At 34.3% G+C, this 14,669-nt stretch overlaps 1 protein-coding gene across 8 annotated transcripts in view; it reads right to left on the bottom strand.

The window, feature by feature from the left end:
- Positions 1 to 14,669, bottom strand: part of CADPS2 (calcium dependent secretion activator 2) — a 315,891-nt gene that overhangs the window by 55,633 nt on the left and 245,589 nt on the right. For all 8 annotated transcript variants that reach the window (XR_010608797.1, XM_065663295.1, XM_065662937.1 and 5 more), the window contains 2 exons: positions 7,234 to 7,337; positions 3,532 to 3,688 (listed from right to left, as the gene is read on the bottom strand). Coding sequence is in view for 7 of the 8 variants with exons in the window: in XM_065663295.1 (XP_065519367.1) it covers positions 3,532 to 3,688; positions 7,234 to 7,337 (261 nt within the window). In the remaining variant the exon portion in view is untranslated. The remainder of the gene's footprint in view (positions 1 to 3,531; positions 3,689 to 7,233; positions 7,338 to 14,669) is intronic.

Consider the following 14,669-nt stretch of genomic DNA (forward strand, 5'->3'; position numbering starts at 1 on the left):
ATGTTTATTATAGCAGCAGGTACACTATTTTTTCAAACCTTTACATTTTGAAAAATCACACCAAATTTATCTACAATCTATTACTGAACTCCACACAAAATATAATTTATTAAATGACTTTTTGTTATTTGTTAGTTCTTGTCAGAAAATCTGAAATAATTTTTAGGATAGGAAGATCACACCCTTCCACCCATTCTTCTAAGTAGTTCTTCAGTCAGACTTAACAGGAAAGCAGTCACTGATGAAGTCACTGATGAACTGTGAATTGTTGTGGAGTAAGGTCAGAAAAAAAATGGAGAAGCTGAAAGTGATTCAAAATAGAGTCCTTCAAAATAAAAATGTGAAGTTTTAATCAGGATTCCCCCTTCCTCCCTCCTTTTACTTCATGAAAAGTTATACAGTGTATTTGAAAACACACTTATTTTCTCATTGTTAAATGAAAATTGGATTTAAAGTATTCAGCTTGAATCCTGTACAATATTTTGTGTATTATGTAAAATAACACACTGATATTATTTGAATAGTAAAGACTATGCAATTTCATTACCTCATCGTCTTTCTAATATTGTATTTTAGTGATATGGTTATAAAAATAGTCTTACATATAAGTTTTCTTTAATGCTGTAAATGTTAGATTGTTTCTTTATTGTTAAGAGTTCTTTTATGTCAGGTTTATGAGAAAACTGGCTCCTGCATTGAAGACTTAGAGCTCATTTAAAGCTCTTGAGATAGAATAACATGCAGGTGTCAGTCCTCCAAATTTCACTGAAGATTAACCTAATATGCAATATGGTGACCTAACAGATCTTCATTTGAAAGAAATCTGAAAAGTAATCTCTGATATAACCGGAGAGAGAGAACAACCCAGTGGGATTTCCACCTCTTCATTTCCTAATGAGTTTTTTGATAATGAGAGGTGACTTTGCCAGTCACTGTGGGCTCTATTACGTCTAATTTACTCCACTTCACTCTCCTTGTTAATTATTAACACTAGCCTTTTTATCCTCATGAGACCACATTCCACTTTTTCCCTTTTTAGATTTTTTTTCTAAATCTATCTTTATGAAGGTTATAGTTTTTGAGAAAAGGTTTTCACTTAGGGTAAAGCTAGAATGATTTATTTCATTTTTGAAGACTGTAACATTGATTATATAAGCATGGGGAGCTCTTTCTAATGACTTTAGTGCAGTTAGAAGGTGAAAAGGCTGTTAATTAAAGAATAAGCACTGAGATATGTTCCACTTGGGAATCAGTTCTTGGTAGAGTGGTCACTTGCCACTTGTTAACATATCCACCGATTAAAAGCTGACTAATTTCCATGGTTGCTTTCCAATAGTTCTGGGGAAAAAAAAAAAAAAGAGTATAATTTTCTAGATTGCTTTGACTTGCCAGCCACTGTCATTTACTATATCTTTTGCCATTAGGGAATTACTTAAATTGGTATACAGGTGTGACATTTCATACAGCAGTCATTTCATACCCTTCAGTTAAGGTTTTAAAATCTTTCTAATAACTGCTTTGACATGAAAGTTGTTTTAATAATTTAGCACTATTATCCATTCAATCTTCTAACGAAAGAAAAATCAGTAGCCTACTGATGTAGCCTGCATGTCCTTTGCGTGTGAGGACATCCCTCATTTGTTTCTACAACTTCTCTCAGGTTGGACCCAAAGTGCAAATGAACACAAATGACACAATAATGTAGTTAAAACTGGTGTCACAAATCCTTCTTCTAAGACTACTGTAAAATACCTCCACAGCTTTTGAAAACCAAGTAATTGTTATAAGCGCACATAACATCAAAATTAGAGATGCGCTTCCTAGACTGAAAATGTAAGACGGTAGGAAAGACACCTCAGTATAAGTCTGAAATGTTTAATCTGAATTTTTGATGATCAGACATTCATTTAAAGTAATGCAGAATGCATGTTGCAGGAGCCTAACCCTTAAGAGATCTGAACTAAGACTGAACATTTCCTACACACTTCTGAGCAGCCTTCTAAATTGATCTTGAATTACTACCAGCATGGCAATTTTAATACATTTCTATAGTTGCAGTTTGTCCATCAAAGTATCCAGATGAAACATTCATTAATATCTTAAAAACAAACCAAGGGAAATGCTAACAGATACATTTTCTTTCACTAGGATAATATGTGAAGACAGAACATCAGGAATATGGCATTTCCTGTATTGCTAAATGTCAGTGTATGGCAACATAACCAATGAAAAGAGATCTCTAAACTGGATTTTAATGTTCTTTCACTCTGTCCTAGACCCCATCGAACGTGGTGTAGTAATAGTGACATTCAACAATCCAGTTTAAGATTCAGCTTTAGTTCAGTGGCCCTGTCCATTTGCTCCTTTCTTTCCATGAATTTTGTCATCCATGATGTTGCAGTGAATTGTACATTTGCTAGTTGCTCCATTTCATGACATGGTGCTGTGGCCAACAAGTATTATACTGAGATGACCTATAAATTCTGATAAATACTTGGTAGCTAAGGTTAACAATAATACAGTGATAAATAATACAGGTTGCAATATGTATAACCTTGCAGAAAAGCTCTTGAATACTATTTTCAATTCTTTCAGTCAAGTAGCTTCCATACATGGAGCTAAAATTCTTAAAAGCTATTGAACTTACATAGAAATTTAATACATTTTCCTGGAAGAGTCAAAAATATTTTTTGTATTTATAATTAAAAAAATATAAAATTTTGTAATAACTTTAATCATTCAATAAAACCAGCAGTTGGATCTCCAACAGAATTAAAAAACAGTAGATAATTTTGTCATTTTTGTCAAGATACAATACAAGTAAACATATAAAAAATAGCACAAATATATTTTTTTTCTTTATGATGCCTTAAAACGATAGATGCAATTCAATGTTTTAAAATTAACACCTAATTAATTTTCTTTGGTTTCACTGGTTATGTCCTCAATTCCATTACAAAAATCAGTTCCACACAAAACATGCCTAGAACATCCCTTAACTATATAAAAAAATAAATTCTCTTTTCAAAGACGAGTAAAAGCAAGATAATGTGGCTATTTCAAATTTTGGTGTCCAACTCAAATAACGATACAATACACCAAGTGAACATAATACACTGATTTGTTGTGTGTATCTTACTGCATTCATGCTAAGCCTACAGTACTTTTATAGACATAATAGTCTGAAAGTACTTTATCTGAAGGCTTAGTACAAAATATTAACTACAATTTTATTTAAGCAGTATAGATTAAATATAAAACATTAAATACATATTGTGCTGTTTGTACATCTTGATTTAAGACTGAGCAATTTGTGAATATTGAATGTCTAAGGGATTACCAGAACAAGGACTGAAATGGTGCAAGGATAAACAGCTCAACTTCCAAGAACTGGAGCACCAGCATATATATCATAAACACAGGCACTGTCACTTTTATTTTGAGTATTATATTACTTAGAAACCTTATTCTAAGGTGTGGGTACATTGAAAAATCTTATTCAGACAATGCATAAAAAACTTAAGATCTTACTGTCATTTCTGAGGGCGTTATTCAGCAGCTGGAAAAGTGGAAAGCTGTCCCAGGAGTCCTGTGGCTGTGCCTCGAGCGCCGAATCCATATCAACAGAATACAGAGACAAAAACTTCTCTGCATGCTCAGCCAATAATTCTGGCCACCAAGCGAATGCCTGCAAATATGTCAAAATAGAATTACTAAACAGGAGTCATAAAGCAAAGAGATGTGTTGTATCTATGGCAAAATACATTTGGATATGTCACATCCTATCTCATTTGGGGAGAATGAACTGGCCAAGTGAAAAATGTGAAACTATTTTATGAAAAAATTGCATCAAAATTGTAAAAAATCAAACAGAGCATCCTGGGAAAGATGATATAATCAAAATGTAACACAAAAAATTTAAAAAGGAGCATAAATCTCTGCAAGTATTTTGTCAGACAGGAAAGAAAAAGAAGGCCTTATCCTTGAAAAATTACTGTATGTGCTGCTTTTGATTTCATTCAGTTCTAAGAGTATAAGTAACCACATTAATTCATTTTTCAACTAAATTCTTATGAAGACATTTTGCACTCATTTGTTAGTCAGAAGGGATGGTTTTAGTGTGACGTTTTATTCCTTGAAGTCTAAGCATTTTTTTAATAGATACAGAGCACTTTTTAATTCCTGTTTTTTCCTTAAAGATGTTGGATCTCCTGAGGAAGGCATCCAGTTTTCCTTCCACAAATGCTATAAATGCATCTTTGGAAATTCATTAATGTCTATATTAATTTTCAGTAACTTAACAACATGTTGGAATATACAGTTTCCTTTGGTAAAAATTTAGATTCTTATGTAATCCTAGCTTAAAAGAAGAAATCTGTTAAAAATAGTGTCAGCAAGCAAAGCCAGCTTCACATTAAAGACTGCTTCACATGTAACTTGTACCTTTTTACTGTCACTTAAATCTAAGCTTTGAAAGGTCAATATTGAAGCTGAGTATTGTATTTGAGGGACCTGCATGATTCTGGAGTTAAAGATGAAGGTGAACTTACGAAATAAGAGGAATATCACATACCACTGACAGTTCACAAAAATATGCGACAGCGAGAAATATCTACATATACTAGATAAGAAAGTATCTTAGTTTTCAAACTTATGGCTCTCATATTGAATATCTTGTTCTGAATAGTTTTGAATTACCAGCATGGGACATACGTAGCTTGATCTATACAAGTGCTGAGTTCCCACATCTTCAAATACAGCCACAGAAATCCTCACATGCATTTCTGCAACGCAGGTTCTAGATAATGTAGAATCATGTACTCACGCTTGAAAGGCATCAAATTAAAGACAACTTTTGAAAAGTGATCTACAAATATGTTTTTGCATTCTGGACTTTCTGATGCCTGTAATTCTTTTTGACATGGGCCAAATAGAGAAAAGATGAACTGGCAAGATGTTTTAAATAAATGTTGAGCATTCTTTGCTATTACTGAAAAGTACTTTGTACATTTCAGTGTCAGGACTGGAGGATGCTGATTGCCACCATAGTAAAAAGAAAAGATGAGGCTTCAAAAATTTTGGCAAGAATTTGAAATGGAGTCTTTTTCCTTAAACCACAAGAAGTTTCTCATTAGTAAATTCTGTTTTAATGGAAGCTCATTAAAGGAACAGACTCCTTACCCAAGAAAATAATTAAATGCAAAGAATGCCGATGTCCCTTCTAGTAAGCAAAACTCTTCAGAAATTACTGTCAAAACCTCAAAACAAAGCAAGACCAGAAAACCAGCACTTTTTCTTTCTATCTTCTCCCCCTTTGTAAATGACACTTGAAACCAGACAGAAATTATTCTGACCCTCTTAAGAGATAACCATCATTGCTCAGGCAGTAAGGAAGAAGAATAAAAAAATCCAAATACTACAGCTAAGATAGTTGTTCACTCATTATGTGTAACATGAAAACAGGCTAAAGGCAATTAGCAATTGATGACATAAATTCTAAGAAAACAAAAACTGTCTGGACTGAAGGAAGAACAAAGTTCTCAGATTACAGAAAGACACACAAATGTGGCAATACAACACGAGAAATCATCAGAACAATTTATGCTACACAATCAATGCACAGCTACATGCTATAAATGATGAAAAGTAATGCTTAGTTGATCAGATATCACATACCTCTCTTCCCTTTCGGAATCCCAGATATTTGGAAGTGTTATAAGTTAAAAAAAAAAAATAAATCTAGTATTAAAAAAAGTGATATACCATTTTAGGGGTTACTGATCCTTTTCATCAATTGCACCATTAAACAGTGAGTATGTACTTAACATTAGGATATGAAATCACCATATTTGATCTTCAGTTTTGAGTAGGGAATGCGCAATTTTACTATTTTGTTCTCAGATATACTTGAATATTGAAAATCTGAATGCTCTATACATTTCAGTAAAATTGAACATTTACTATATGAATGAAGGGTAGAATAATCTTAAAATTATTCTCAAGCTGTCTTAGATTAGATTGAAAACTTCTGCTGAATGGATTTTTCTGAAGGCATGTGCAATATATTTACTCTTCTGAAAAATACCACATTTCTGTCTGCAAATACATAGTACAGAAAGTAATCTTTGAACAGAGGTGTTTAATCATACATGGATCATTTGATCTGTGTTTTTTTGTGTTCTTTTCCACAGAAGTCTTATATTCTTACAGTGATGCAGGTCCTCAAAAGACAAAGACAACAATATATACATTTTATTAAGTAATCATTATAGAATTACACAGTGGCAACAGTAGTGTAGAACAGAACCTCAAGGGAATTAATTTCAAACCATCAAAACAGCTGTTTTTTCACTATGAGATAAAACATCTATAACAAGTTCACACATGACAGATGTAAGCTAAAAACTAGATTCCATAGTGTGATATAAAACCAGATGTTTTGAATGATCATATTTATAGCTATATATACTAAACCATGTTTACCCCTTTGCATATTTTCCCCAAAAATATTTATCAAGTTTTTTAAGAATATTTTAAAAACAATTTCCTGAACCTTAGAAAACTATATTTATTAATTAAATGTTGATAATATATAAAATTGTGTGTACCTGGTCAAGTTTATTTTTGTAATTCCTTGATATAAAAAAAAAGTGCTATAATTCTGAATATTCTAAATATTATGGTTTCTGTATCATGAAGCAAGACTTGAGAGTAAGAAACATGAAATTGTTCTATTTTATTCCTTCTACCATATAATGGCATTTAAAAAGCTCAAATTTAAAAGCAGTACTTTTCCAATCAACAGAAGAGCAATGTGAATGCAATTATTATACCCATCGTTAAAATCAAGACATATACAGCTGATGAAAACTAGCATTCAGTTATATTTTCTATTTTGAATGAGAGGTGAAAAGTTGGAAGGCACAACTGTATAAGGCTATGAATGTTTTCCACACCATTTCACCACCTCCAGCACAAAGATGCTTTCTCTATTTTATGCTCTTTAATTTTTATTTCTAAACCCACAGTTCATTCAAGCGAATTCAAGTAGAGTTTTATTTCACTTCACTTTTCATAAGCTTCAAGTCTCTTATTCCTCTGTAAATGTGAACTGCCTTAAACATATGTCAGAAAGTAAAGCTAAAATGTTTCTTGACAGAATTGCTTCACATCAGGGGAGAAAAAAACCTTAGGACAAGCCATTCTCTACGTCAAATACAGTTACGACCTCACCTCTGAATGATGTTCTTCATTTTGCTGCAATACTTCGATACAGAGTTCTGCAAGGTGAAGAACCTCTTCCAGTTTTCTAGCAGGTGTTGCTTGGTTCATGGTCTCTACATAAATGTCAAATGCAAACCAAAATTGCTTTAGTTACAAATAAGACTCAACGGCAAGAGAAAGCGATGTCAGAAAGGAATGGGAAAGGTGCAGTTACAATTTTCTGAAGTATAAGTAATTTCATGTGTTAAGGACATTCATTTATAAATGCAGCTGAATGTCCAGATCACTAGAAAGAAAAAATATTTAATTCAGAAAAGAATCACTGATCATTATGAACATTATCTCATTTAATATATGAGAACTAACAGGTGCATCAGTGTATTAGATGCTCAACTTCTGCAACAAGCAAGTAGTAATTCTCTTCAAGGTCAGATATACAAAGACAGCAGACAGTAGAGACCTTTTTCATTATTGTACCATCAGTACAATGCTGTTCTCACTAGATGACTCATTATTGTCATCAACAAGATTAATGCATTTTGCAGCAGTCAAAAATCCCAAAAGTTTTATCTAAATAAGACACTGCATTTTAGGTGTATTTAGCACAAACCACAATAATAATTCAAAGAACTATTTTCTAATAACTAATTATTCAAATAACTATTTTTCTACCTCCTGTTCACCAATAGGAGTGAATCTACATTCTTTTCAGTTCCATAGTGAACAGCAGCACTATAAAAGAGATTTTTATAACAGAATTGAGACAAACTGACTAAAAGCTCCACATAGAAGAAAACAAGGACAAATGCAGAAGTTATAAATTATATGACGATCACTGATTCTACAGAGTAGACTTCAAAAAGAAGCAAACAACAAAGGTAAAACTATTGCCTGAAATTCTTACAGGACAATTAAACTCAGTCTACTATTCAGTTAAAAAAAAATAAAATCACAGGACTATATCCCAGGAAAAGTCATGGGAGATAAGGGAAAAGACCAACTGAATTTTTTAGCAACTATAGTTTAATCAGTAGAAGTAATTTGTCCATACATAATTTATATCATTAGGAATAACTTCAGTATCAGCTATATGAGCTTGTTTACTTAACTATACTCTTGTCCTTGAGTGTAAACCATGGGATGGAAATGTTATTGCACAATATAAGCACACGTAAAATATGGTCACATTAGCAGGGTTTGCAGAGGACTGATGAAGCTGGTAACATAAGGTAAGTGAGGGTCTCAGGAATACTGTTTTCCCATTTTCTGTGAATGGTCACGGGTCACACAAATATCAAATCACATGAATACAGCAGAAAATTCTGCTGACATTTCTTTCTCACTTTAGGCATACATCATGACATAGAACATTATCGGGCTAATTAAAAAAATGTACACGACCTCCCTTGGTGTCAGTAAGAATATCAAACTGCATGCAGTAAGTAATTTTTAACATTTAACATTTCTGGCAAATCAAAACAACTTTTCAGACATCTTAAAGGCAGGTGACCTTGTCCAGTTCTTCAGCACTAACAGATGCATAGTACCTTGATGAAATATATAGCTTCAATGCAATTTTTGAAGAAACAGTGGATTAGAACCTCCAGCAAACATCTGCTTAAAGGTGTCTACAAAACCAAATTTTTTTCATTCAAAAAACAAAGTAGGCAAATTAGTTACTGAAGCAACTAATTTTTTTTTTTTTCCAAATCTTAAGACCACATAAGGAGACATGTTAAAATAGTATGATTTCCAAAACAACAGTCTAACTCAAGAAAGAGCTATTGCATGAACATGTACCAAGCACAAAACATGCACCACTACACGAAACTACTTTCACAATGTCAAGATCACAGTTATTAATAATGTACTGAATTTGAAAATTTGATCCTGTGGAACAATTATATGAATATAACCATAACTATATTAATGCATTATGTCAACTGTGATTAAAAAGAATTGGTCCAGCCCATATTATTTAATTTATAGTGTAAGGACTACGATTGGATTTGGACTTAAATAGTGGTCTCTATGCTTATTCAGGACTGAAAATGCTGTTTCCTCTAGTGGTGTGTCCTCTCCTCCCTGAAAACACAGTGAGTACTATTCATACAGCTGATACATCACTATCTGTATCACTGATGTTAATGAGTCCTAAAAAGAAACCAATGATATTAATACAGAGTATGACTGGCACATCTGATTTCAGCATAAATAACTCATTTTATTACAAATTCAGCCTCATCTTCATAGACTTTACCACTAACCAAGTAAACATAATAATTGCATTCGTAATTGCTTTCATTCCTAATGAAACCAAATAAGCTGTAAACGATTCAAAAATTATCTCCTAGAAGGGCTCCTCTAAATTAGTAAGAAAGAAATTCTAATAATTATAATGAATCTGATGTTGCATTTTTGCACTGGAGCAAGTTCACTTATTTCACACCTGGAATAAGATCAAAATAGCCTAAAAATGGCTATTGAACAGATGTCATTATCAGTAGGGAGAGCAGGAGAAAGACCATAGATTTACTAGCTAACTGTGAGATTGTCCCAAACCACCACTGTGATGAGATCATGATGAAGAAAAATATGGTTTCAGGGATGTATTAATTCCACTAAGCAAGACACTGAGGAAGTGGAATTCTAGTAATCTGTGTTGAAGTGATAAATTTTGATCAGAAATGGCATTGAAAGGATAAGAATACTGAATTTCAATTAGAAATAGCATTCAATGGAGTCTGGGTTGTTTTGGTGTTTGTTTGTTTGTTAATAAGCCTAAGAAAATGAAGGATGAAAGAGGAGATGAGAAGTGCTCTCACACAGACAATGTGGAAATACAGTTTTCCCACAGTGAGAACCTAGTAGGAAGAAGAATACATCCGTATGATCAGGGATGATGCTGGCATAAAAATAAATCGGTCACAATAAATTATTTAAGACAGAAATTGCGAGGATTTCAGTCATTATGGGACTACTGTTCAGACCTTTTTTTTTTTTTTTTTTTTTAATAGGATTAGTATGTTTAGAAGGAAAAAGAGACCAAAACTGTAAATTTCCCTTTAAGGTGAGTTTTGCAAGTATCTGAATATTCATTCATAGAAGGAATGACTGAAAATATGGGACAGATTATGCTCATGAATTCCAGTTTCAAGTTTGCATGAAATTCCCCATCCTATTTACTATTTACTAGTTTACTCCAAAACTATTTATTATGGGTAAAAACATGCAAATTACTCTTGATACTTCCTAGAACTTTCAACAGTATTTTTAAAATCATTATTTTCCTATAAGATTTATTGGTAAGACATGGCAGAATATTGAACTCACTCTGCATCCTTGGACAAATCTCTCTAATTTTGTTGTCATCTACTTACAGAATAAATCAATACATGCAGTTTCATTTGTATGGGGTATGCTTCCCTAGCTTTTGCTTAGGCTTCATCTAAAGCTTCCTCTTCCATCTGTAAGTTACCACATCAGCTAGTCTTTTTTTTTTCTGTGACTAAGAACCTTTCACTTTCAAAATCTGTCTTTACCTGGGTGTATAAATAAAGGGCTACAAACTAATTTGAAAGATAATGAACTAAATATGATTTGTTTTTTTTTACCAAACAAGTAGTATATTTGAAATGTGAGTATCAATAAACTGTTACCTAGAAGTTTTAAAACCTCCAAAAAACCCCTCCATCTGAGCAAAATACTGTGCTTGTCTTCATAAGTGTAAAAAAAATTACAGGAATGGAAATCAGTGCTGTCAGTTTTCATTATATTCATGATGTCTTTCTCCCCACAATTACTAAGGGTTGTTAAGATGTGTTTACACTGCTCAAACTAACAAGTTGCAGCAGGAGTCGAGTTAGTAAATATGCTGCTTGACATCTTTTAGAAAATAAACAGAAAAAGCCATCAATCATCTGTTTTCAGCTTCACATTCTGCCGAAGTGAAAAAGCAAGCCAGGCTTTGCAAATAATGGATGCTTTCTCAAGTATGCATTATCAGTGAGTCACACAGGTACCAAGAAAATATTGTTAAATGAGCTCAGCTAACTGACTAAAAAGCAACTGAAATGAAAAGGTGACTGCATCACTGACTGATGGCGCTTAGGGCCACAGGGAACTGACCTGTGTCACACAGGCCAGAGAACTCCCCGTTCCTCCTTTCTTGAGCCCATCAGGATGTCTAAAACCTACTTCAGCTTGCTTTCCAGAAAAGAGTTCATCCTTGAAGACAAATGTACAATTCACCTTTTTCTCCACAGTGTGTAAGCTGTTAAACACTTGTGTTTAATTTCTCATAGGCATCTGCTGAACACAGGAGTCTGCTGATTCGATAGGTGATTCTTCTTCTCAGGTATGAGTACAGTGCAACACGGAGGTACCTGTCTCTGGTCTGCCAGTCTTTCCTCTGATGGTACAGCATATATCCATTATGTTTTTTTTCCTGTCCAGTATTTCATCTTTCCTCCTTTTCTTCAAACAAGCATATCCAGATCGAGATGCTCAGGAGAGCCAACCTGGCTCCAGGCCAGAGATTCTCATGCAGACCAGCGGCAGGGGTACTGGAAAAAAGGCATGCATGCCAAGAGACCCCAAGTTCACAGCCCTGGTGGGCTTATAGGTACCTTCATATCCAGACAGTGATATGGGACTGGAGACTTCTGTATAGTTTTGGATGTGGACAGGCTCATTTTATGCCAAACTGCGAAAGAACATCCAATTTCCATTTGGATCCTTTATGTAACACAAGTGGCATTTGTTTGAATTTTTGTTGGCACTGTTGCTCTGGTTGCTGGCAGCACTCAGCTGTTACGCTACTTAACATTAATGCTACCAGCATTAAAGCCTGGAGAAAGTGCACGATGCCTACTAATGGAGGTGTCTGACCAGCAACTAATTTATTTCTATGCACATGCCAGAATTAGACGCACAGGAGAGCAGATAACGCAATGTCTGTTAGCTGTCAAACACCTTCCAGGATATGCTGCACACACAGCAGTGCATGGCCTGAACAAGTTTTGGAGTTTCTGGAGAAGTATTGCCTGTTTGGATATTGAACAGAGAGAGCTAAATCCATCTTACCTCTTTCCAAGTCCAGTTATAGTGCATGGAGCCTAACTGAGCTACCCTTTATTCTATACCAGCTCTCTTGCCAAGAAATCTGACTGATTCACTCTAAAGAGAAGCCTGAGAGCGAACTCGTACTGATGCAGAGGGGATGACAGGGAAGCCTTACAGTAAAGCAGGTCATAATATAATTTCATAATACAGATACATCATAATTTGGCCTGTATAAAGCCAACTCTTCTCCAGTAGAGCCCATTAATCCAGATTTATTTTTTTTTTGACATGTGAAACCAGCAAGATTGCTTCTAGACTTGCATCAAAAGCAGTACAAACATCAATAAACTACAGCTAATATGTGTTACTAGACCTGAACAGACTGTGCAGAATTAATCCAAAACTCAGAAAATCCACCCACAGATAATGTCAATTTGACTGCGGTGGATTTTCTAGCAAATTCTCACAGAATTAATTCTGCATGAAAAAAGTAAGGAGTGGACATCTGGGAGGACATCCTATATTCTTGTAATAAAAAAAAAATAAAATACATACTAGCTTTATATAGATAATGGCATTTAGCTTTAATTATGGAATTGAAACGAGTCTTTCCATAGTTGCTTTCTATGAATTCTACAGGACTTTAAATTCTGGGGACAAAAAAAAAAAAAAAAATTCTGGAGAAAAAAAAAAAATTAATTATCATTATCACCTATGTAGAGAGATTCTAGTCTATATCATTTTAGAAACCAGATCACACTTCAATGTCTTCAGTTTTTTAACATTTGTCATAGTATTCAATGATATTACTTTCATGGGACAATCACAGGTAGGTTTTGACTTTTATTTTGTTTTGCCTACTTCATTTTTTTTTAAATTAGCGAAAATTCACTCAAGGAAAAAAATCCACGAAAAATGAAAACAAACAAAAATCTGAAAAGAAAAGCAACAGAAGAAAGGCAGAGGTGAAAAGAAATCTCCATTTTTAATTGCTGATCAGATCAGAGGCATTTAATTTATGATTCTTTCTATTCCGGTTTTGGAAACACAGATACAAGCAGTTGGAATTTTTCTTCCTGCCCCTCATATCTAATTTCTCTTCAAAAGGGAAAGAGCCAATGTTCTCAGCTCTTCCTGTTCTGCGGAATAAAACTCAGAGGTAACAAATATGGTAAACTGGAGGGGACCACAAATGAACACATCTGACATACTAAACTGACAGAAAACTGAAACCTGAAAGTGCAGACTTAGTAATGTCTTTTAAAAATCTAATAATTTTGAGACTCCAAATTTTAGGGAGTTACTGAAAGATGACAACAACAAATCTAATGCCAGCAGGAAAGGAGGAGGGAAAAATGATGTTGACAGTTGTTAACTAAAATTTTGAAGAAACAACTAATTGATGACCTAAAATAAACCGAAAACAGAGAAAAATGTAACACAGATTTGCACTAGACTTGTGCAGTAGCTTTCCCTTATATTTTCTTATAAAAGAAATTCATCAGATCTCATTTATTCTGACTTTAATAAAGTATTGGATACTATGCCTCCTGGTAAAACTACCAGTTAAGCAGAAGAAAATGAGGATTAATAAAGAAACAGTGTGTTGGATAAAAAAGCTGCCTCAAGAGAAAGACAATAGGTAATACTGAGAACGAGCAAAAAAGGCTTCTTGAGGAATTCCTTGAAGATCCATCTTAGGGCTGAGCTTCCTTAATATTTTCACCATTGAGTTCAGAATAAATATTAGGAGTGCACTGATAACAATGGTGTAAAACACTAGCAATAGAAAGCAGGGTCAAAATGCAGTAACAAGTATTGGATAATTCCAAAGAATGGGAAAGAGAAGCACAATTTAATACTTTAAAAAGGTGGGCAACACATTTTGACACACAAACAGCAAAGAACATTTGCTATAAACTGGGAACTTGTCAATTGGAAATGATCGAAACTCTGAAGACTGAGTGGTATGAGCTTTTCACAGAATGGCTGTGTGCCACAAGCATAATATAGACATCAAAAGACAAGTGTTCCTCAATATGCACCCTGGTCGAGGTCCTCCTGCAGCAGGTGGCTGAGCTGTGGGACACTGCCAATAGGCTAAAAGATGTCAGGGAAGATGAGAGGAAGCAGGCCTGCTTGCTTCAGGCTGAAACTGTGCAGGGGCTTCAAGCGTCCACTGCAGCTCATGGAGGCAAGGAGTTCGTTAACCCAGGAACCTGGGAAACAGTAACAGAAAAAGCAAACAAAAAAAGGAGGAAGAGGACAATTAAAAGCAAGGGGCTTCCTCCTAAATCTGCTGTCCCCACACAGAACTGCTTTGCAGTTCTGCAGGGCGTTAACAAGGAAAGACACTGACACCATGAACAACCTGGCTGATG

This window comes from Lathamus discolor, chromosome 1 (assembly GCF_037157495.1).
Source record: "Lathamus discolor isolate bLatDis1 chromosome 1, bLatDis1.hap1, whole genome shotgun sequence".
Taxonomy (NCBI): domain Eukaryota; kingdom Metazoa; phylum Chordata; class Aves; order Psittaciformes; family Psittacidae; genus Lathamus; species Lathamus discolor.